The sequence below is a fragment of the Indicator indicator genome, chromosome 4, assembly GCF_027791375.1.
Source record: "Indicator indicator isolate 239-I01 chromosome 4, UM_Iind_1.1, whole genome shotgun sequence".
Lineage (NCBI taxonomy): Eukaryota > Metazoa > Chordata > Aves > Piciformes > Indicatoridae > Indicator > Indicator indicator.
Genome location: NC_072013.1, coordinates 30,643,217 through 30,668,401, shown reverse-complemented (window position 1 = coordinate 30,668,401; position 25,185 = coordinate 30,643,217). Strand labels below are relative to the sequence as shown.

Here is a 25,185-nt window from a genome sequence, read left to right as displayed (position 1 = left end):
AACATTGGCCTCTTTCTGAAGTAATTCTCAAAAATGCCAGGAAAGGTCTAAAATGGTTTCTCCAATCCACAACCTCACCAAAAGGTTGCTTTATTTTGATGTCAACCTGTAAAATTCTGATCTTTAGCTGGAAATCTCAAATATACGTACCCTTGAGAATATCTCTCTTTTTGCCAGCAAAAGGAGATAATTAACGTAGACTTGATCCCTATTTTAAACCCACCAGCTCAGTCAGACTCGAGCTTAAACGTTGTTTTATTACAAAACATTTTATTGTAGTTACTTACACCCTTTCCTTGATAAGTGTATAAATGTAAACATTTATAATAGATGTATTTCTCTTATCTTACAGTTCATCTCCAGTTCAGAGTAAATGTTGGGTTTAAGCATACAAGTAGTGAGGAAATTTAAGCTATATTCACAGAATATACATCTGCGTGCAGTTGAAGTCCACCAGCCCTAAGCCAGTGGTATAGACACTGTCCCATTAGCTCTACTTCTGCTTCTCGTGTGTACGCTGGAGTCTGTGATATCATCAGCATGATCCTCACTTTTCTTCTCTTTCAAGCTGTTGATGAACCTCAGTGTTATTTCATCCCACTCCTCAGGGAGCAGCATCAGCAGAAACCCAATGCAGATGATGATGGTGGCTCCCAGTCTCACTACACTGAAGATCATTTTGTGCTTCAACAGATCCACAGCTGGGGAAAAGAAATAACAATGGTGTTAAAACTGCAGCAGGATGATCTACAGCATCAGACCAGCCTGGCAGGTCTCAGTAATCTGCATGTTGCACTCTGGCTTTGACACTGGCCCCATCACTCTCAAATAATCATAGAAGGGTTTGGGTTGGAAAGGACCTTTAAAAGTCATCTACTCAAATGCCTCTGCAGGCAGCACAGGACATCTGCAGCTAGAGCAGGATGCTCAGAGCCCCGGACAACCTGACCTGGAATGCTTCCAGGAATGGTGCATCCACCACCTCTCTGGGCAACCTGGGCCAGTGCCTCATCACCTTTATTGTAAAAAATTCCTTCCTTGTACCTAGTCTACATCTCCCCTATTTTAAAACCATGACCCCCTGTCCTACCACAACAGTCCCTGCTGAAAATTCCATCCTCATCTTTCTTACAGGCCCCCTTTAAGTACCGAAAGGCCACAATACGGTCTTCATGGAGCCTTCTCTTCTTCAGGCTGAAAAATCCCCTGGAGTGACCAGCTCCTTGAGGTAAGTAACAGCTTTGACTTTAGACTGCTGTACTGGAAATGCCGTATCTCCTAATCACCTTCAAGCAGGCTCTGAGGAAGCCTTGTAGGGCTGATCTAAGCCTCAATGTTTCCATTTCTGCTCCAAAAAGCAAGGTACTTTATGGTAACTCTTTGTATATTGCAGTACATCTCCTTGGGCTGCAGAGAGCAGTGATGGGGAGAGAAGCTTGCAGGTCAGACAGCTGGAATCAGTGCCTCCAGGCCCAGCCTCCAAACTCCACAACCAGCAACAACAGCACATCTGAGCCCTTCGGCAGCCTCTTACGGGTACTGAATGTTTTGCAGCTCTGACCTGCATTCTCCTAAAAATAGAGCTTTCTTTGCAAACATGCTCAGAACATGGCGAGGCTAATGGGGTGGAGGAGGAGACTGAAGAGCAGAGATGGGGCTAGTTAAGAAGATAGGACTCTAGAGTAAACTGCCACATATACTTCCAGCTCTGCCACTGCATGGCAGGTCACCAGCACAGTGCTGAGCCATGGCAGCAGCATGATGACCACAATCCCCAGGTCTGGGGTGCTGGCTAAGGATCAGCCTGCCCTCCTCTCTCTGCACAGTATGAACACATCTCGTTACTCCCAGAGAAAAGAGATGAGATGAAATCTCAACCAACTGAAACATCCACCATCCAGGAGCATCCATGGAAGTTGGGGGGGTCCAAGCTGGTTTTGAAATATGTGACAACATTCAGAAAAACTGTTTCATGCCTACAGGCTTATTTTTTCCACCACCTTCATGACACTTGTACCTGCATTTCCCGGGACGCTGAGCACTGTGCCAATAGAGATCAGGATGGGGTATGTAAGCACGACGCCAACGTTAACCAGAATATTGAAAGCTAGAAGAAAAAAATAATACATGATTGTGGGCAAAAACACTGGAGTGAGACTTTTCTCCTCCACCTTGATCCTCCAGGTATGATGTATGCATATATTATATGTTGATAGAAACAACTTAGTTTTGCTGCCATAATCCATCATTTCTCCTCCTATCAGAAGGCTGGTGATCCCAGCTGCCCCTCCTGGCTAAGGCTGGTTTGTCCTTGTCAGACATTTCCCTGATGAAAGGCTGCACACCCCTCTAGCTAGATCACACATCAAAGGTGATAGCAGCAGAGACTTATGCTCTAAAAGACACTAAACACAATTAGCTGATGAAGGTAACTGTGAACTAAGCTGACTGGAGTGAGACCATGGAGACAGCATTCCTGGCCAGATCCAATTTCCCAAAGAGATCAAATGCAAATGACAAAAACTTCCTTTTCATATCATTCCCTAGAGATACTTCCAGCTCTTGCAGACCAAGGCTGATGATGCACAAGATGCTGTGTCTCCCTTGATTGTCCACCACCCACTCCTACTGATTAGTTTCCTACATAAAAGTTTGTTTGCTCCACAAGGTTGTTCCCTCATGGTTGGGATTATATACTTGGGTAGGTTGCTTGATGATAAATTATCCCCACTTTTTGTCCCTTGGGTGTTCATGGCGCAGCTACAATTTGTCCAGAGCAGCATCAAGGTGCTCACAATACCTCAGCACAGTCTCAGGACATCTACATAGATGGGCTACATACCAGGCAACAATACCCTCTTTGCTTCCACTTAATACACTAAGAGTAGAGACAAAAAGCTCTTCAATTATGAAATAATAGAGACTTTGCTAAAGAAGGATTGTTGTTATATCTGGAAATTAAAACAGCCCTGGGCTGAATCCATCAGCTATTCTGCCTGGCTAGAGGGCAGCAATTGCGGCTCTGAAAGAGGGAGTGCTGTGGAAGGGCAGAGGGATAGTGAAGACTGGAGGAGAATAGAATAACAGAATCATTTGGTTGGAAAAGACATTTAAGACCAAGTCCAACCATTAACCTAACACTGCCAAGCCCACCACTAAACCATGCCCCTCGGCACATCTACACATCTTGAAAGAGTACCAGGCTTTGCAGGCTAACACAAAGCTGTGTGAGCTTCACCCAGAGCCTTGCAGCACTCACTGAAAGGTGTCCCAGTGCTGTGGGTCCCTGTGCCAGTGCACACACACCCCACAGAGTGTGCCAAGAACTGCCTGGGTACACCCAGCCCTTTGAAATAGGATCTACAGTGATCAAGCTGTGCCAGAAAAAGGGAAATACCAACAAAACTACAGTAGGAAGGCAAAGCTGAGGAATGGACAATTATTATGACAGCTTCATCTTTATTCTCTGCTATTAATATTAGTATCTTTCAAGGAGCACCTGTTTGCACTGTGATCAGCCTTGATCTGTGAGACAGCTCTTCTGCCTAAGTGTGGGGGGAAATTATTTGTGCACAAGGCTAATTTTGTATTGGGGGAGAGAAGAGCTAGAAAAATGAATAAATTTTTCATCACATACCTAACCAGAGGCCAGCAACGCCACACAGGTAACCCCAGGGCACAGCAGAGAAGGGAGACCAGTACTCCACTTTTGTAAAATACAGTATGATTGGGGTAACAGAGATGAAGATTAAATTGAAGAAGCCCAGCGTAGAAACAAAATGAGCTGCTTCCCCGAAGTTTGCGCTTCCAAGAAACATTTTGAACAAAACCTGTACAGGAGAGGAAAGAAGAGGGGTTCAAAATTCATGCCTGTCATAGGAAACAAAGTCCTCCTGCACAGAGTGTTCCTTGGGGAGAATGGGGTATGGGACAGCCCTGACCAGAACAGTGTGCTATAACCCAGCCCTTTCCTACAGAAGAGTTTTGCAAGAGGAGCTTTGGTCCCATTTATACCCTTTCCTGTATGTTAGCACAGAGAGGGATACCATGCCCTAGAATACCACTGCCATGGGGATCACTGTTTCTGTACAACAAGGCTTAATGCAAAATGCCATCAGGAGCAAACATAAAAAAGAACCCAAGGACAATATCATTCATGCAATGAAGTCACAGGATTTGGGCTGTGCTTGGCACTATTAGGATATGTGAGGGGACTCCAGTGGCTTTCACAGCAAGAACCTTCTGTGAGAGGAAAGCCAGCCTGGATTGACTTCTTTCAGATTCACAGGCAGCACCAGCTTCACAGAGCGTTTATCCTACATGAGCCTGAATTCACGCACTTTGAGTGACTTGTGGATCATAGAATCTGAATGGTTTGGGTTGGAAGGGACCTTTAAAGGTCATGTGGTCCAACCCCCTTGCAGCAAGCAGGTGCATCTTCAACTAGAGCAGGTTGGGAGGCAACTTCTCATCCCACTACAACTAAGTCTAAATTTTTTCTCTTTTTTACACAGACATCACCCTCCCTGAGCTGACAATAAACACAACCACGTTCAGCCCAACCTGTTTTTAACTCAGCCACATCCCTGCCTTCATTTCTCACCTTAAAGGGCAGCCACTGCTTTGAAGCAGGAGACAAAGCCCTGCGTATCTTAACGCATCGCCTGAGCCAGGCACACACAGAGGGGCTCCAAGCCAAGTAGGAGCACAGAATACACAAGAGAGCTGCATTGCAGAGCAGGGATGAGCTGCTCCTTTGTCCCCACTCAGGGAAAGCTCTACCCACGTCCAGCATATTCTCCCCACTGCCTACAGCACGTCCCTTCAGAACAGTGTTGACAAACTGTGGTGGCAGGAAATGATTAAAACATGAGCCTAAACTCCTTGCATTGTGGTAATGGAGACTTTGCTTGTAAAAAAGTCATTCAGAGTATTTGGCAGCTAACGACTAATTACCCTCATAGCAAACTTCCTGAGATCGTGACGTGGCCCTAGTCACGATCTGAATGATGCAGGAGGGATAAATCTAACAAAACGTTTATTTTCCAGTGACTGGCTTTGTGCTCGTGCATTTTTAACCCCTGGTGTTAAAAGAACGTAAGAACACTGCTGACAAACACTTCTGACCCTACCTTGTAGAGCGCAGACGTAGAGGCTGATCCAACAGCGTACGCCACCCCGATGATGGAATCGCCCTGGAAGCCATCTGCGTAAGCCATCATGACGATGCCCGTGATGGCCATTATTGCTGCAACTATCTGTACAGACAAAGCACAGCAACACACAGCTCAGCGTGGCTTCATTACACAGAGCAAGGTTATGGCTGGGGGCTAGGGGGGTGGGGCGTTGTAATCAGCCACTTTCTCTCACTTGGAGCTCTCTTGCTTTCCCTTAAAGAGGGGAAATCAAGTACGGTTGGGGTAGATGTAAAACCTAATGGAAGCCTAGGCACTGACAGTGATGTGGATCTAGAGCCCTGCAAATTCTTCTGGGATCTACTGACAGAACATTTTTCATTAAGTATTTCATAGAACACATTGGGTTGGAAGGGACCTTTAAAGGTCATGTAGTCCAACACCCATGTAGGAAGCAGGGACATCCCCAACTAGATCAGGTTGCTCAGAGCCCTATCAAGTCTAACCTTGAATGTCTCCAGTGATGGGGCCTCTACCACCTCCCTGGGCAAACTGTTCCAGTGTTCTACCACCCTCGTAATAAAGAACTTCTTCCCAATGTCCAATCTAAAGCTACCCTTCTCTACTTTAAAACCACTGCCCCTTGTACTAGTGCTACAAGCCCTTGTAAACAGTCCCTCCCCAGTTTTCTTGTAGGCCCCCTTCAGGTACTGGAAGGCTGATATAATGTCTCCCTGGAGCCTTCTCCATGCTGAATAACCCCAACTCTCTCAGCCTGTCTTCATAGGGGAGGTTATCTGGCCCTCTGATCATTTTTGTGGCTCTCCTCTGGACCTGCTCCATCAGGTGTTCCTGTGTTGAGAACCCCAGAGCTGGATACAGTACTCCAGAAGAGGTCTAAGCTAAGCATCCATACTGGAGCCATGACTCCAAAATCAAGACATTTTAAGACACTATGCTCTACTATACAACAAGATAAATATTTGGCAATGGTACCAATTTGACTTGAATTGCAGATATTTAGGTGGTTGACCTTCCTGGACACCACTCCAGGAGAATGACCCCCATAGTATGGAATACCAGCATACAACTGGGAGTTCTTCCAGGCTGCTCTGGCTGTTCTGGCATTTCCTAATAGCCCTGACAGCTTTCTTGGACAGACATGACCAAATTTCTTTATGAAGCCTTTACCTTTATGCTTAGGTTTTTGGCCTCATTTGGAAATCCCACAGAGAGCTTCTAAGGAGCTTCAAAGAAAAAGAACAGAAATAATTAAGTAGACCATATCTGAAATCCTGGGTCTTGACTCCAAGGACCTTAAGGAAATAGTAGGGATCCCAATGTGGTTTATTCTACCAAATTACCCTCAGCAAGTAAATACAGAGCCTGAATTTCAAAGACATTGACTACCTGGCTTCCATGGACTGAAGAGGAAAACGTGTTTCCTCAGACCTGTGGAAAACCACAGCCCCGTTTCTGAAAGACAGGGGCGTATGTGGTCTTTTTTTTTTTTTTTTTTAATCGTACTACATTGAACATTTTCTCATTATAAAAAGATTACTCATGTAGCAGAGCTGGGTGTAGAACAGATGCACAAATGCAGACATCCAAAGCTGGCTGTTACAAAATCAGCAGCAACATTTAAGGTTCTCAGATGACCACACAGCTCCTGAGTGGACAGGCAAGGGAGGTTCTTCCTGTTCCTGTTTCTTCTTCAAAGGAAGAAACAACATGATTCACCTCAGCAGCATTAACCCCTACAAGCACTGCCACACTGGCTCCCAAACTCAACTGCTGAGCCAGGCTTTTTACGTTCTTGCTCCTGCAGCTCTGGTACAACTCCTGATCCAATACCAATATGAGGTGGATACTTGCTTCCTGGAAAACCTCATTAAACTTCACTTCAGAAATACTTTCTACTAGACAAACCTAAGTTTCATGTGCTTCACACCACAGACTTTAAAGGTGTTTTGATCGAATCACATGCCCTTTTGCAGAGAAGTCTGACCTTTGGATTTCAAACAGTTTTGGCAAAGGAGCCAGAAAATCCACTGATACTCATACTGAGGCAGATATGAGCCAGGCTGAGGCAACAAGCACAAAAATCCCATAAACCAATTTCAGCAGAGCACAATCATGTTTCAGGGGACACATGACCAACTCAGCTAAAGGTGTCCATGCATGGGGGACAATAGGAAACCAAGAATCAACTCCCTGGATGGAGCTAATCTGTGAGGCTACAGGTAAAAATGTTAGTGCTCCTAAACCCCATAGGTATCTAGGCTAATATCTTCACTAGGGGACATCTCTTGGGTTTAAGTACTTCCTTATCACATTATCCCTATTCTCCCAGTTACTAAGGCACACAGGTACCCTCCTTGCAGTCATCTAAACCAGAAGATACTGCTGATACCACCAAATTCACCATGAAATGGCACTTGAAATCCAGGCCTCCTGTCACAATGACAAGGGTTGGAGTCATGTTAAGTACTCAGAGTCTCTGAGGTGTAATGTAATGGTTCAGTGAGCTCTGGAAAGAATTTAGAGGGGACCAGATGGCGTCCCTTCCATCCTTCCCAGAATAACGCATTCCAGTAGTGAAACCATCCTGGAGGAAGGCTTGAGTCCCTTCATCCAGAGACCACCACCTCTGCACTTAGGGCTCTTACTGGTGAGCTGCTGAGGAGGACAGGGGAGCATGCTGCATTTTGCAGTGCTTCAATGGGAATCTGGTCTTCACTTTTTAAGAGAGGAGGCACTGGAAGACATCACCCTCTGCTGTTCACCCTGCCAAAAAGTCAGAGTACATCTGGCACTGGACACACATCACCCAAGATGCAGCAATGCTTATTTTGATCCCTAAGCTTACACCTTCCTGAGGACCAGGGAGCAAAACAAGGTTAAATTCTCTTAGAAGAAGGAGTTACAGTCACTTTTAGCAGGAATGGCCCCTAGAGAGCTTCTCCCTACTACCTTTGGTTTAATGAGTATTTTGTCAGTAACGGGATTGTGCAATGCTTCTCCTTACAGCTTATCCCAAGATACAAATACTACAGAAGTCTCAGTCTTGAAGCAATGCAGAATTTCACCCATGACCTCTCAGATATCACCATGACCTCTCCCATCAGTTTGCAGAGGCTGCCCCTTGCCCTGCTGCACTGTCTGGACAGTTTCATCTCAGGCTACACTACGTATCTTGCATTGTCCATAAATTCAGATGTAGCATTTCAGCTGTCATCTGGAATATTTCAAGCAATGTCTCCTACAAGGCAAAAAAGAAAAGTCCAACGTAATTATCCCCTCCTTCCAAGGGAAAGGATGGAATTTAAGTCTTAGTGCACCCATCACTCAGACCCAGCAAGCGAGACCTTTTCTTCTAATAGTGAAACAAATACTACCAAGTTCACCACTAAACCACATTGCTAAGTGCCACATCTAAACATCATGGGATGGTGACTTAGCCACCTCCCTGGGCAGTCTGTTCCAGGGCCTGACTACTCTTTCAATTAAAATCTTTTTCCTAATGTCCAACTTAAGCCTATCCTACTACATTTTGAGGCCATTCTCTCTTGTTCTCTCTCTAATTGCCTGTGAGAAGGGACCAGCACCTACCTCTCTATATTGTCTTTTCAGGTAGTTGCAGAGGGCAGTAAGGTTTCTCCTCAGCCTCCTCTTCCTTAAACAGAACAATCCCAGTTCCCTCAGCCACTCTTTGTAAGGTTTATTCTCTAGGCCCTTCATTAGCTTAGTTGCTCTTCTTTGCACCTGATCCAGTGCCTCAGTGCTTTTTCATATTGAGGTGTCCAAAACTGAACACAGTACTCGGGGCATGGCCTCACCAATGCTGAGAACAGGGGACAATCACTGCCCTACTCCTGCTGGTCACACTATTTCTGATACAAGCCAGGATATCATTGGCTTTCTTTGCCACCTGGAAACACTGCTGGCTCACATTCAGACGCTTGTTCATCAGAGCCCCCAGGTCCCTTTCTGCCAGACAACTTTCCAGCCACACTTCCCCAAGCCAATACATCTTCCCAGTCTGACTATTCCAAATTTAGAGAGCCAGTTTCCTAGATTAATCAAATATTTAAAAAGCCAAGCATGTTTTTTCCTGAAACAACTAAACTGATGGACATATATGGAGCACCACTTCGTAAGACATTAGATGAATAAGACTTGACACTGGAAGACAAGAGTGTTACTTAGGTTTAATATTCAAAGCTCTTCCTGCCAATGGTACACCACTGCATTAGCCCAGTTTATCTCTTCCTAGCAAGTGTCATGAGTGTGCTTTCGAAACCTGAGAGCACATTCTGCACCATTCTGTAAGCCATAGGGTGACAGTGAAGCAGTTAGTTGTTGTAGCTGACAGCTCATTAAACAAGACTTTCAATTAACGGAAAAGAGAAGTAACTTTCTTTGAAGCCTCCTCGGTAAGAAATGAAATTAGCATGACTGACTCTTTTTTTCTTTTCCCCTGGAAGAGAGCAAGGCTGACCAAAATTTTACTCAAGAACAATTTTGTTCCTATGTGGAGCATAGCAGAAAATGAGATGATGCAGTAGAGAAACCTGTCTCCAGGCCAGAGTCAACCTTTTAGAGTGCAAAAACATCCCCCAAACCACTCTGTATGTACCCAAGAAGAAATTTCATACATGAAACACAACAAGGCTGCTTCAACATGCAAACATTTAAGCTCATGGCTATATCTAAACACTCAAGCCAACAGAACTCCTTGAATACCTGAAGCCTTTTAAATATTTGTGTTTGCTCTGAGCTCTGAAGTCCCAGTGTAACATGGATACATTATTCATTTGTGAGATAGTCAGAAGTGTCCAAGCAAAGAAAATTATGGTGCAGGCAGGGATTGTGCTGTGTTTCCTTATGCAGGGCAGTAGGTACTGCAAGACTCCTAAGGTCTATCTGTGGGACTCTTATAGGTAAATAGCTATGGAGTCATTGCTGTTTATATCCTCACATGAATACTCTTTTTCCAGCTGGTGTTTTTCTCTCTTGGGTTGGGTGCAAGCTGCTTTACCTGCTGCAGCATCACCAGTACAATCAGCACCAGACCAAGAGGACACAGTCTCAAGCTATGCCAGGAGAAGTTTAGGCTTGAGGTGAGGAGAAAGTGCTTCATGGAGAGAGTTGTTAGCCATTGGAATGTGCTGCCCAGGGAGGTGCTTGACTCACCTGGAGGTGTTCAAGAGGGGACTGGACGTGACACTTGGTGACATGGTTTAGTAGTCATGAGGTCTTGGGTGACAGGTTGGACTTGATGATCCTTGAGGTCTTTTCCAACCTTATTGATTCTGTGCTTCTGTGAGTGAGGGCACGTTGCTCTCACTGCAGAACACACACCTTGGGTAGCTCAAAAACAGCCAAGGCAGCCCCCAGCAGCCCTTCTGCAGCTAGTCAATGCTCTGACCAGCAAGATTATGCTGTACCATAAGGAGACCATCAAGACAGGTTTGTCTTTAGACAGCCCGTCGGAAAATCCAGCCCTCCAGCATGGCCAGGAGCTGCTTCTTGGCCCATGTGGGAGTGGTGTGCCAGGGGACTGGAGAGACATCAGGCAGCTGGCTGTGCAGCTCCCGTGTGCCTGTGGGCATCTGCTGCCTGCAGGAACACTAAGTGGGCAAGGAGCTGGTGATGCTGGAAATCTGCTGCAGAGTCACTGAGACAGCTGCTGGTTCTCAAGCCCAGGCAGATAAAAGCTGTCTCAGGCACACAGGCGCCGGCTCCATCTCCACCTACAATATCCCTCAGACGTGCCTGTCGGCTCTGAGAGTCTGAAAGAGTTGCAGGCAGCTGAGCTCCTTTGAAAAACTGGCTGTGCTCCTGGGTGCTGAGTGCTTTCACGAAAACACTGGCTCACAGTGTATGATTAAACCCTTATTTCTTTTTGTCTCCTTGCTGGCCAAATAACCTAATTACACTTTGCTCTCTGAGAGGCCAGGGGGTGAAAGCAGTAGAGGCATTCAAAGCACAAAAGGCGGAGTCGGTGTTGCTTTGTCATATTTTAGTTCTCAAACACTCTTCTGCATGGTTATTAGCACTATTAAATGTTATGCTGGCAGGAGGGCTGCTGGGAAATGCTGCTAATTACCTTGCCAGCACGATGTATCCAGAATCTGCCATTTAGCAACTAAAACCAGTTTCTTTTATGTGCAGGATTTGCTGCTCTCTTCTTCTGCCAGGTTTTCTCTTGTGCAAACCTCGCAGCGCTTACAGCATTAAAACTAATGCATATTTATAGCAATGGGTGTTTGCAGTCAGTAAAAAATAACTAATAACTGAAAATAGATTTAGCATTTGTCTCCAGGTTTCTTTAATAGAGTAGGCTAAGAAAATATAAAAGCTAGGCTTGCTCTTTTGCGAAGATGTTGCTTTGAGACCAAAATTAGCTTAAAGGGCTAAATGAGCTTAAAGGGTAGAACATTATTTTGGTTTGTTTTGCTTTGTTTTTCAGCTGGACCCTGACATGATCAAGGGGCAGAGTTACCATTCCTGTTAATTTTTGTAGAGAAGAACTGAGGATTTCAAACCCTGCTTAGACTTTTGAGATAGCCATTGGCAGGCTGAGAGTAGGTCACATTCACCTGACACTTCTACATTTTAAGTTGGATATGAAATAAGATACATAGGTGGATGGCTGCAGCACTGCAAGATGAAATGTCTGTGTCCTTACCTTCAAGGACACTATGGCTGAGCTCTGTGAAACACAGAATCACAGAATGGTAGGGGCTGGAAGGGTCCTCTGGAGATCATCTAGTCCAACCCCCTGATCAAGCAGGGTCACCTGCTGGATGCACAGGATTGCATCCAGGTGGGTTTGGAATCATTCCACAGAAGGAGACTCCACAACCTCACTGGGCAGCCTGGTCCAATGCTTCAGTGCCCTCACAGGAAAGAGGGTTTTCCTTATGCTTAGGTGGAATTCCCTGTGTACCAGTTTGTGCCCATTGCCCTTTATTCTGTTACTGGGCACCACTGAAAAGAGTCTGGACCCATCCTCTTGATGCTCATCCTTTAGATCTTAGTAAGATCCCCTTCTCAGTCTTCTCCCAGCTAAAGAACTACAGGTCTCTCAGCCTTTCCTCATAAAACAGATGCTCCAGTGCAACACAGGTCATTGACTTCGCCTAGTTTGGACAGACCCTCCACTAAGCCAAGTCAAAAAAAAAAACAACCTTGTGGCAGATCCCTACCCAAGAGCTCACTTGTGTGGCACATACAGCTCTGTGCCAGCACTAGCTGCCCAGCCAGCCTTGCCACAACAGAAAATTAGAGGAATTGTTTTACTTTAAAAAAAATGATAGATTCATTGAATGCTTTGGGTTGGAAGAAACATTGAGGATCATATAGTTCCAACCCTCATGGCAATGGCAGGGACATGCTCCACTAGGACCAAGTTGCTCAAGGCCTCATCCAACCTGGCTTGGAGCACCTCCTGGGAGGAGGCATCCACAGCCTCCCTGGGAAAACTGTTTCAGTGTCTCACCACTCTTACATTTCCCTTTGCATTCCTAAACCACAAGCACAGTGCTCTGTTGAGTAGGCTGTTGGTTGCTCCAAGAGCTAGATCAGATGTCTGTGAAAAAGGAGGCCTTTTCCTGTCCCTTCTGAACCCTTCTGTCACACTAATAAACAAATTATTTAAATAAATAAATCCCAAAACAACAACCTGCTGTGCTCATTTAAAAAAAAAGAATAAACTCACTCAGATGAGTGTCCTGATCCATCATGCTTCCCATGGAACTTGAACCAAACTACTTGTGACCCCTTCTGGTCCAGACATCTCAGCCTGAGCCATGCCAGTCCCTAATGAAGTTCAAGGCTTCTTGATGGTTCAATCAGGATTGTACCCAACATCACCATCAGGCCTTGAGCCATCTCAGTGGGTGAATCCACATCAGCAGAGCTGGAAGGAAGTCTAGCTACTCTTTAGCCAAAGTATAAAGTCAGCAGTTCAAAGTGCTGTATATTAGAATGTTTGTGTATGTAAAATTACAGGAAATATGTTTTCTTTTCCTCCAGAGCCAGGCATGCATCATCTTCCTCTCTGGAGATATTCAAAACCTGCCTGGATGTGTTCCAGTGTGATCTGGTATAGGTGTTCCTGCTCTGGCAGCAGGGGTTGGACTAGATGATCTTTTGAGGTCCCTTCCAACCCCTAACATTCTGTGATTCTGCTTGATTTTTTTTTCTTTCCTTTTTGCAGGGTACATATGACTGCCAGTGAGTCCTACAACACTTCAGTGCAAAATACCCCTTCATGCAAAACAGTTGCTGTTCCTTTGAAACCACATTTGGCACATGCATATGTGTGTATACAAAGTAATTGGGTGGCATAAGAAAATTACATTACACATTGAAAACAGCTATCTACCCAAACAAGGAATGAAATTGCTTTGCTTAGAACTTAAGCACTCATCATTATGTTTAAAATAAAATTGACCAACTGTACTTCGGTACTGTAACCCAAGACAGAATATGCAGCTGCAAGTCCACCTATTCCAATTCTTCAAATTGCTTTTAGCTGTAATAGCTTCTTAAAAGTCCCACATCAAATTACTTCTAGAGTTTGAGATTTCTAAACTGATCTTCAGGCTTAGGTTTGCATCGTAAAATTAAATGACAAGTGGTTCCATGGTATACGTACACCATAATGCAGCAGCACTGTGGCAGCACAATAGCTTATGGGTTAAAGGGCAATTATGAAAACAAAAGAGAGTTGAAAATCAGGCATGCCATTACCCTTGCTCCCATGAACCTGTCTTTCAGCACAATCCAAGAAAGCAAGAAGACAAAAGCTTTGTTACAACAGAATAGAGCAGAGACGTCTGTGGCTGTCAGCTTCTTTAAAGCCAGTAAGTACAGGTAGTTAGTCAAAGTCCACAGAATAGAAAAGGGAGCAGTCCTTTTAAGAAAGAGTTTCAGCGTCAGACCATCTTCACCAAAAATCCGACTGCATTCCCTATGAAGAGAAAAGAGTTTAAAACTCAGCTAGGATTTTCCTTGGCATTCAGTCCAGCACAGCAAACATTCATTAGACTTTTATCACATTCAATTAAGTGCTTTTCCTAACTACACCACACACACACGCACACAAGAATCTTACTGTTTCATTTACGTAGGGAAAAAAACCCAAACACAATCTTCTTAAAACAACAGTTTCACAAATAGGAAAGAAGTAACTTACCTGGAATAATCACACTTTCCACAAGACTAATCCCAGGGACTCACACACAGAAATGAAGGTTATCTGTAACACGCTGACAGTTCTCACACTCTGCTTGGAGGCTATGACCAGAGGGATTATAACCTCTATTTCTGCTCTGTAGCTTAGCTCTTTTTCCTCCCCTTGCTCCAGAGCCTATTCTTATTGAAATAGATTCTCACATATGGCCAAGTAAGCTTTAAAAATTGCCTAAAAACACTCAAAAATCCTGCCAGAGACATTACCACAGGGGAACAGTGAGTCACCAGGCAGTGGGACTAAGCCAGCCAAACAAGAGTGGAAGAAAGGAAAGAGAAGGGTATTTGACAGCTTCAATTTACCATACAGTGAAAAGTTGTGTTGGCTTAGAGAGGCTTCTTTATGGACTTAATTGCAAACAACATCTCTGCTTTCCCAAACACTGTGTCACAGACAGCTTGAGTTGTTTGTTTCTTAGGAATTCACAAAAGGGAAGAGTCAGCTCAGAAGATGCTGTTTCTGTGGACAGCCCTCCCGGGACACATGGTACCTACACAGACTAAGAGGAGACTGTAGCAATCCCCACAACTGAGTACTCAGACAAGCAGCTTGACTGAAGGCCCACCAACTGCACCCCCCCCAAAACATCTCTACCTTTCCCAATTGGGAAGGACAGTTCTTAGCAACTCCACTAGCTGCATTCATGCTTAAAGGGATTCCTCGAGATATTCCTGGTAGCCTTGCTTCATTTCTTGACATGACATGCCTTCTGACACCTCTAAAACATGAGAGATCTCACAAGTGAATGCTTCATAAAACTGAAACACCAATAGAGTGAACCAAAGTACCATCAAACTGCAATGGGGCAACATTAAAGGACTAACCTAAAATGCCATGAGGCATCAGGGTCCCAAAGTGATCACAACCAAACACAGCTGTTTGGAAGATTGCTAAAACACTGATTATGTAGAACTAATCAGTAACTTCAAAGAAAGCACTGCAATATGAAGTCAAAATCATTTGTTATTTATAGAGGGTGGTGGTGTAAGAATTACCCTGATTTGGCTTTGGTGTCCCTGCCCATGGCAGGGGGGTTGGAACTTGATGATCCTTGTGGTCCCTTCCAACCCTGACTGATTCTATGATTCTTAAAGACAGAATCATTTTCAGGCCTTCTTAGGCACTTTCAGTAATTCTGGGGGATTCTGCTGTTAAAAATACTGCAGTTTTTAGTATTAAGAATTGAAAACAGTACTCTCATTTCAAGGAAAGTAGAATAATAACACCTGTATAATAAAGGAGACCTACTATGTCAGACTTAATGACCATTCATTCCCTGCTGCCACTAAAATAACATGAGGTACAAAGCAGTCACTTCTGGCAATGATAAATTCCTTTCCTAAACTCTGTGCTGGGGTGTCCAACAAATTAACACTCAGGCACCGGAGGATCTGCTAATTATCTCCTTCACTCTGGTTGACCTAGAAGTTCTCAGACATCAGCTTGTTCTCCAAAGATCAGAACAGAGATGTTCCACATAGAGAATAGCCAGTGGTATGCATCATCCATCTGAGATGCTGTGGTTTGAAACATTGGGGGGAATTTCAGCTCACACTGACACAGATGCAAAGCAAATACTCAGTGAAGCAAATAAATCAATGCTTAACTTTGACTACAAGCTTTTATATCACTGATTTCTACAGCACTTAGAAGTAATGAGTTTCCTTGTCTGAAAATGGACTCAGTGGTAGTACAGACTTGAATGTGTGTTGACATGTAGATAAAGTTTATGTTTAGAAGGTCTTTTTCTACCCATGAGACTCAGGTGGTTGCAGAGGGTGATTCTGAGCTCAGACTCTGTCTCAATTTAAAACATGTGGCCTTTGACCTGGATGCACCATGTCTGTGTCACTATTACATGGCACCAGAGGCAGAATGCCCTACCTCTTGGGAAGAATAGCTCTGCATTGTGACCTACAGACCTCTATGGGGCCTGCTCTCTCCAGTCCAGAGGGAATTCTGCCACGGGTTGTGATGCATGATTGGATCATTACACAGTTGTAAATCAAACCTGTCTCAGAAGGTGTCAGGATCTCTATTTGAGGAAACAAGCTTGTGCTGTGTGTTCAAACAAAAGAGAAAGGTGCTCAGGCTGCTTACAGCAATGTGGGCACAGTTTAAGTATCCCTGTGCTACACTCATAATGGTAACAGCAAAACCAACCAAGCATAGCACTCTGGTGCAGTCTGCAAGGCAGCAGGAAAAGCTCTTCTACTAATGTGCCATGGAAAATTCTATCCCTGTCATCCATCATGGCCCCCCACTGCCATGGACATGCTGGGAATAAGCCCAATGCTTCTGCTCCTCTGTAGAGGAGCAGGTGGCTTCCCAAGGAGGGGAGGAAGGATGTCAGAACCAGTCAGGTTTTGTTGTTCTGAGGATCTCTGGGATGTCAGCACAGAGAGGAACTCAAAGTCAAGTCAGATGAATGGAGTCTGAAGTACCCTGACTGTAAATTCTCAAGTAGAGAATTCAGTGATTATCACATTATTCTGGGTTAGACTTTATGGCCTGGTCAACTATTTGGGAGAGGCAGTTGTGTCCACATTGTAAATGTCTCTTATCTCTGAGTTCCCAGAAGCAGTAGGAGGGATGAGCACAGATTCACTCCTAGGAAAAGAAATCTGGAAACACTTCCCAGGCCCCAAGCAATGGACTGTTGAAGCAGATGGAAGAGACTCCATAACACACAGCAGCGTACAATAACCAGACAAAACAGGACCAGTGATTCTTCCCTCTTGGTTAAAAATAAACAGCAAAGAGCTGTGAGAAGGTTGTGCTGAGAGAGACAGAGACCTGATGAATTCACCTCTGTGCATAGAAGAACTCCATGAATAATGCTCAGAGAATGAGGAGACAGGACGAGTACTTTATTTTCCCAGTCACGGCTACAGTATATTGCCTGGAGCTTTGTGAGGGCTGGTTGTTCAGTGGTTAACTCAGCCTTTTTGGCATGCAACTAAAATTAAACTTGCAGGAGTCATCAGCCATGACACTGATTAAAACCCCAGGCTCAGGAGAGAGGGCTCCATGAATCCCTCCCCATACAGTTATCTGTAGGCTGTGTTGACTTAAAGGCAGAGACATATCTAAGGGCAGCTGACCCTGAAACTATGACACAAACTATTTCCAAATGGAGAAGAAGTCTATTTAAAACCTGCCCTGTAACATAAATAGCTCTTTTTATTTGCAGGTAGCCCTCAGCCATCAGGGCTGGGCAGTGTGCCATGCTCTCAGGAATTACAGCACCTCAGGCAGTCATGTAGCTTTGCCTCTGGCACCCACTAAATAGCTTGGCTCACCTCTTCATTATTCTGATGGCAGCCCCTGCAGAAGAATGGGTTTATTCACCTCTGATGCACAGCAGCCTCTGGAATGTAATGCAGCAGCTGGTTTTAAAACAGCTTATAGGAAAAAAACAGAGCTACCTAAGGATGCAATTCCACCACCCAGATTAAAACTTGACAAGGCCAGCAGTGGTATTAAGATAGCAAGAAGCACCATGGGACCCTGTGTGAGCACAAGTTGTTACTGCACCATTTGGTCCTTTTACCTAAGTGATGGCATCTGCTGCAGTAAAATAGCAGCAGCAGTTCCAGCTCCAGTTCAGGAGACAGACACCAAACAGAGTAATGGTGGTTAAACAACTGGTGATGTGCTTTCCAGCACTGACCCAGCATGAACATTAAGAAAGAGCCTGGCCAGCTCTATCTGTCTGCTCAAGAGCTGGAGCAAAAGGAGAGGGAATTGTGCATGAAGCTCTTCCGTAAGCAAGTGAGTGGTGTGGGAAGCAACACCGCAGCAATGCTGTCTCCCAGGAATGGTCCAAGGGAAGCCCTGGTTCTGTGCTGCTTATCTTTGTCCCTACTGTTGAGCCATTTGGGGCTGGAGGAGCTTCAGGCAACAGAGATCCTCACTTTTCCTCTGAGAAGCCCTTTACAGGGAAGATCTAGATTTGCAGTGCTTTTCCACAAGTGGACTGAACTAATGCTGCAGCACAGATGGAGAGATATGTAGGTGACAAACTTGCAGATGACCAGTGACAGCAAATATCAGCTGTTTATGGTCCTATTTTTACTTCAAGTGATGCTCATATCCTGTTATCCTTCTTGCTAAAAACCCAACTCTTCTCAACATATTCATGTTTATTAAACCTGCCTCTACCAATGCTCTTCCTAGCCAGTGCCTCATGGCCGTACAGTGCCTGTAGGACTAACCTCAACTATTACAACATGAATATATTCTGACAGAAAGCTGCTCCATGATGATACCAAACTGGGAGGCTTGGCTGATACACCTGAAGGCTGTGTGACCGCTCAGCGAGACTTGGACAGACTGGAGAGCTGGGCAAAGAGGAACCTAACGAGGTTCAAAAAGGATAAGTGCAGAGTCCTGCACCTGGGAAGGAATAATAAACTGCAGCAGTACAGATTAGGAGGTGATCTGCTGGAGAGCAACCCCATGGAGAAGGACCTGGAAGTCCTGATGGACAACAAATTATCCATGGGACAGCAATGTGCCCTTGTGGCCAAAAAGGCCAATGGGATCCTGGGGTTCATTAAGAGGAGTGTGTCCAGCAGATCGAGGGAGGTTCTCCTCCCCCTCTACTCTGCCCTAGTGAGGCCCTACCTGGAATATTGCATCCAGTTCTGAGGGAATATTGCATCCATTGCATGCCAGTTCAAGAGGGACAGGGATCTACTCAAGAGAGTCCGTCAGAGGGCTACAAGGATGATTAAGGGACTGGAGCACTGCCTTTTGAGGAAAAGCTGAAAGACCTGGGGCTGTTTAGTCTGGAGGAGAGAAGACTGAGAGAGGATCTAATAAATGTACATAAATATATGAGGGCTGGGTGTCAAGAAGGAAGGGAAAGCCTTTTCTCACTTGTGCCCTGTGATAGGACAAGGAGCAAGGGATGTAAACTACAGCACAGGAAGCTCCACCTCAACATGAGGAAGAACTTCTTTACTGTAAGGGTCACAGAGCACTGGAACAGGCTCCCCAGAGAGGTTGTGGAGTCTCCTTCTCTGGAGACTTTCAAGACCCATCTGGATGTGTTCCTATGCAACCTGCACTAGATTCTATGGTCCTGGTCCAGCAGGGGAGTTGGACTTGAAGATCTCCAGAGGTCCCTTCCAACCCCTAACATCCTGTGATCCTGTGATCTCACAGTGTTTTCCCTTAAGAAGCCAAGACGGGGGATGGAGAAGCAAAAGTTATTGACATTGAAAATATCATCCACTTATTCCAAATCATAGCTCTGTTAGAATCCTGTGTCAAGTCTGTGGAGTGTTTCTGCTGTAGTAAATACTGCCAGGGCTTCCTAGTTCTCATTGCTGAACTTACTGAGCCTCAGATAATTTTATTCACCACTAATGCAAGGAGTTTCGAGCTCTTTATGTGGGACATATCTTTTATCTGCAATACAGAAGAGAAACCATGGGCTGTGTCTTCTGACAGATTGCTGGGCCATCTCATTTAAACTATACTACTGCCTAGAAAGGTTGATCAGATGATCCTTGGGGTCCCTTTCAGCCTGGCACTCTGTGATAATCAAGACACCTTAGTGAAATGCAGCAGGGCAGTAATAAACATGAATGAGTTCTTAAGACAGACTCATAGAATCACAGAAGTGGGGCTTAGAAGGGACTGCTGGAGATCACCTATTCCAACCCCCTGTTCAAGCAGGATCTCACAGAGCAGGTTGCACAGGATTATATATATTATATATAATAAATTATATTATATATTATATATTATATATTATATATTATATATTATATATTATATGCACAGGTTTGGAATCTCTCCAGAGAAGGAGACTCCACAGTCTCTCTGGGCAGCCTGGTCCAGTGCTTTAGCACCCTCATAGGAAACAAGTTTTTTCTATGTTTAGGTGGAACTCCCCGTGTCCTTGTTTGTGCCTGTTTCCTCTTGTCCTGTTACTGGGCACCACTGAAAAGCATCTGGACCCATCCTCTTGACAGCCACCTCTTAGATATTGATCAGCATTGAGAAGCTTCCCTCTCAGTCTGCTCTACTCCAGGCTAAACAGCCCCAGGTCTCTCAGCCTCTCCTTGTCAGAGCTGCTCCAGTCCCCTCATCACCTCCACAGTCTCTGCTGGACTCTTTTTCTTGAGAGTTCCTTGTCTCTTGACCCGGGGAGCTCAGAACTGGACACAATACTCCAGAACTGACCTCACTAGGACAGAGTAGAGGGACCTTGATCTTCCGGTCACACTCTTCTTAATGCACTTGAGCACAAAATTTAATCTCTAAGGTAAAGCGTGAAAGGTGAGACATACACAGTTTGCCATCTCAAAGATTATAAACCTTCCAGAGAGCCACTTTAAAGTTGAAGATTGAGACTTCTACCCTTCCAATTGGGATTTATTAAAGTAACAGTGGCTGTGTGCAGCTTTGCTAGCCTGGGGCAGTCTGGCTGCAAGTCACACACATGATCACTGATCTCTGCAACGGTATCACAGACAATTTTTTCTGATCCACTGGGAATATCTGCTGGACAAAATGTCATATGTCTTTAAAGCATCTAGTGAATAACTACATCCTCCAGAAACACAAAAACAAGTCAGCTCTGGACTCTGAGGTAGACCTGCAATGACTTATAAGATGGGCTTCATTGACAGGAATGAGCTAGTCCACAGAAATAAAACCAACAAATGAAGCAACAAGAAATCTTACAGAAGGTAATAAAAAGTCCTGTAACAGGAATGATATGAAGAACATAAACCAAACAATTATAAAAATAATTGATCTAGCTTGGAAAAGAGCTCTGTTCTGGGTTAAATGACCTCCAAAGATCCTTTCCAAACTAAAACTGTTTATAACTCTGACTTTACAAATGATGCTTTTCAATTCTTCAAGTCATCAGAAAATCAAGCCCTCATACTGAGATGTCCATTACCGTATCTAAACTTAAAGATTTTGGCTTGTCAAGTCATAACTGGGTCCCCGCCTTAAAGTCAGATTTGCCAGCTGTTCCCTCCTCCCTGGGATGTGAATTCCTGATATATCTGGAGAAGGAAATATGCTGGGAAGATGCCTTTCCACTGGCCCATCAGCTCTAACACCAGTTTCTTGATTCCACACATTCACAAACCTGTTTCACATCTCCAAGTGTGCAGAAAGTCCTCTGGGCATATAAATATGTGTCCTCAACTTTAAAAGCTGAACTCTTAACAGCTTGGGAAACACACCAATTATTTAAGCACACTTACATCATGCATTGCCACAAATGTTTTGCCCCAGACTTTGCTCAGATGGATACATTATCAACCAACTAACTGCAGATGATCTACCTGCAGGGAAGTGTATTCTCACCTTCTTCCTTAGCTGCTGTGTGTTTGTTATTACTTGACTCCATACCCAGGAGCCAAGCTGCACCATTCATGTTCTCACAAATGCTCCAGCAAGAATCCAAATGGAGGCATCATCAATGTACAAAGCACCAGGGTTTACAGAGGAGCAGTTAATTAAGCGCAACTGTTCAATTGCACCCACACTGATTTGACAGAAATGATAATTTAGGGACAAATTACATCCCAGATCCTGGCAAAAGCATCTGAGGAAAGAATTTGTCCCCACTACATAAACTCCAGCCTGACAGTCACAAACTGAATTCCCTGTGTGCTCCATGACAGCTGTGCTGAACCCTCTGTTAGCAGGAACAAGGTCTGGGCTGGTTAATACCTTGCAGAACAGACAACTCTGCTGAAGTTGGGAAGATTGATTTCAAAGCCAGTCTGTATTGGAGCAACAGAATTGGGCCCCTGTGAATTTCTTCCCTCCATAAGCAAGGTGTGTTGCCTCTTGGCAAACTGAATTTAGTTGCATCCTTTAAAGCAGCTTCTACATAGTTGTCAGATCAGTAGAATAATGGAAGTAGAGGAGGAACTGGGAAATGAATTGTCCTAGAACGTGGTGGAACTCCCAAGGCCTGAGGACAGGTTAGATAAGGCTTTCTTAAGAATTGCCTAGGGTGAAGCTAAGCCAGCTCATCCCTAATGCAGTACAAGTGGCTGGACTGGACGATATTTGGGTTTCTCTCCTATGATTTCACAGCAGCTGCTGAGGGAGATTCATAAATTTCCACCTCTGGAGACTAATTCTATAGCTCATGCTATGGGCTCCTTTGCACTGAAGGTTACAACAGGCAGCCATGTAGCATAAAGAAAGGCTGGAGTCAGAGGGATGTCTTACCCTGGGTCTTGCAACACAGAGGAAGAGGCATTTCCACATGGAGTCTCACAGAAGATGGGCCAAAGCCTTCACATAATTTCATGAGGCTGACAATCACTCAGCTCTACTGTCTTAACCCTCAGAGCTACACGGGGAGGAAACCCAAGAGTCTGCAACCTCCTTTAGTTCCTACCCCACAAAATAAAAAAGAGAGCAGAGGAGGCTACAAGGATGCTCTTCCTCCATGCTATGGTATGTCAGAAGAAGAAAAGGGCAGTTTTTATCCTGCTATATTTGCTGAGCATAGAGAGCAAGCCATGGTCATGCATATGGAAACTATCTGCTCAACTTTGAGCACCTTTCATCTCAATTGTTATTTTGCTTGCACTTTACACTACTGTTGTATCATAATGGACCAGAACAGATTCATTAATGTCCTGATTGAGACTATAAGACAAAAACAGAGGTATTAGGTTGTATAATGAGCAAATTACTGACCTTTTAAACTCAGTAAAACACCCTTTAATAATCAATTATGCAATTACTCAAGCACATATCACTCATTAGCCTTCTTTAAGCTCTTTATGAATGAATGAGATTTTCTGCAGCATGACCTTTATTCTGCTTTGTGACAGCATGGGTCAAAATCAGAAGAGCACTGATCTCAGTCCACAGAAATCAGGTTGTTTGAAAGAGTATTGCCACGATAAAGCCTACCTGAATTTTTTGATTGGAGATTGCTTTTCCTGTGCAGTTGCAAGGTGCCCAGAATAATAAATGGGAAAAACCATTATGTTCCAGTTTGTTGAGAACCAAGTCATGAAAAAAGGACAGTCAAAGGTCTCATACGTGATTTTGACAAACTGCGTGGTCCCAACCCAGGAGGAAAAGACAGACAGAATGATCAGAAATCTCCAGATAAGCTTGAGGAATGTGGATGTGCAAGACTGGCATCGTGTCTGTCCTTCAGCTTCTTGGCTGCCGCTCTCTGTGTGCGTTTGTGTTCCTTCTTCTCCTGAAAAAAAAATATTAGAAAAGAGCAGAGTTGCACAAATTATGACAGCATTTTAAATGACTCTTGGCAAAATTTCCCCTGCTGATTGAGACACAAAGCATCTCTCCTTGCCTTCTCCCTATAATTCCTCTATGCCCCACAAACACTGAAATCCTGGCACAAAAATACTTCAGTAACACCATCCCTGTCTTTTCAAGGGGATAGGAACAAAACACAAACATGATACCAAGGCCTGAGGTAAGAGCGTTACACAGTTAAGCTGTTGTCAGTGTTTGCTTTATCAGCCCTTCTTTCCCTTCTGTCAGCCAAACCTCTGCAGCACAGCTACATTCATTGGAAACAGCAGCATTATAAAGTCAATTATGGTGCATGTGTGCAACATAAAAGCTATTTGAGCCTGTACATCTGAAGCCAGGAACAAGTTCTTATTATTGAAGATTTAACTCAAGAACCACTTTTTTATTTGCAAGCTGGGAGAGATAAAAAGAAACAAGTTTGGTGGGTTTATGTACCCAAGTGGAGAAAGGCTGTTTTCTGTCAACATTTACAGTTTTAAAGTTAAAAAAAGAAACTGGACAAAACTGAAGCTTGGCATATCTGGAAATAAGCTTCTTCACATAAACAGGGAGGAAATGGAAAGTTGTCATTTCCCTTTTTGGTACAGTACTTTTCAGCTCTGATCTGCAGACCACTGCCCATTTCCTAAGAAAAGTGTAGAGAATTTAATCTTACTGTCTGGTGACTTGCTTTCACCTTCCAGAGGTGTAGCCCATGAACCTCATTTTGATTTCACTGATCCCTACTGAAAACAGAGGATTGCATTGTGCTGGAAACTGAGAAGCAGTATTAATTGTGGCCCCATGAGCTCAGGTGGCAGCACTGAACTCTAACCATTTACCCAGTTAGACCACATCACATCAGTTTCGTAGAATCACAGAATGTTAGGGGTTGGAAGGGACCTCTAGAGATCATCTAGTCCATCATCTAGATCATCTAGGGCAGGCCACACAGGAATGCATCCAGATGGGTCTTGAAAGTCTCCAGAGAAGACTCTACAACCTCTCTGGGCAGCCTGTTCCAGTGCTCTGTTGCCCTCACAGTAAAGTTCCTCCTCATGTTGAGGTTGAACTTCCTGTGTTCCAGTTTATAATCATGTTCCTTCTTCTATCACTAGGCACCACCAAAGGGAGACTGTCACCTAATCTTGACACCCACTTCTCATTTATAGACATTTATAGACATTAATAAGATCATGTCTGAGCCTTCTCTTCTCCAGCCTAAACAGGTCTTTCAGTCTTTCTTTATAGGAGGGATGTTCAAGTCCCTTAATTATTCTCGTAGCTCCCTGTTGGACTCTCTGCAGTAGATCCCTCTCTTGAACTAGGGAGGCCAAAATTAGATATGGTATTATATATACAGATGAAACAGGAGTTCCTTCTGAATATTATGGCCTTCAGTTAACAGTTGGACCTGATGATCTTTTAAATGTCTCCTCCAACCAAAATGAATCTATGATTCTATTCTTAATCATTACAATTATCAGTTGCATCAACATGCATTGATATATGTAA

General features: G+C 44.2%; 1 protein-coding gene across 3 annotated transcripts in view; it reads right to left on the bottom strand.

Annotated features, from left to right (window-relative positions):
• Positions 1 to 459: 459 nt before the first annotated feature.
• Positions 460 to 25,185, bottom strand: part of SLC35F4 (solute carrier family 35 member F4) — a 132,991-nt gene continuing 108,265 nt past the window's right edge. For 2 of the 3 annotated variants that reach the window (XM_054400492.1, XM_054400494.1), the window contains exons 3-8: positions 23,317 to 23,614; positions 13,899 to 14,118; positions 5,133 to 5,258; positions 3,638 to 3,830; positions 2,018 to 2,107; positions 460 to 701 (exon numbers count right to left, since the gene is read on the bottom strand). In XM_054400492.1, coding sequence (XP_054256467.1) covers positions 460 to 701; positions 2,018 to 2,107; positions 3,638 to 3,830; positions 5,133 to 5,258; positions 13,899 to 14,118; positions 23,317 to 23,614 — 1,169 coding nt within the window. The remainder of the gene's footprint in view (positions 702 to 2,017; positions 2,108 to 3,637; positions 3,831 to 5,132; positions 5,259 to 13,898; positions 14,119 to 23,316; positions 23,615 to 25,185) is intronic. The other variant, XM_054400493.1, reaches the window with a different exon arrangement.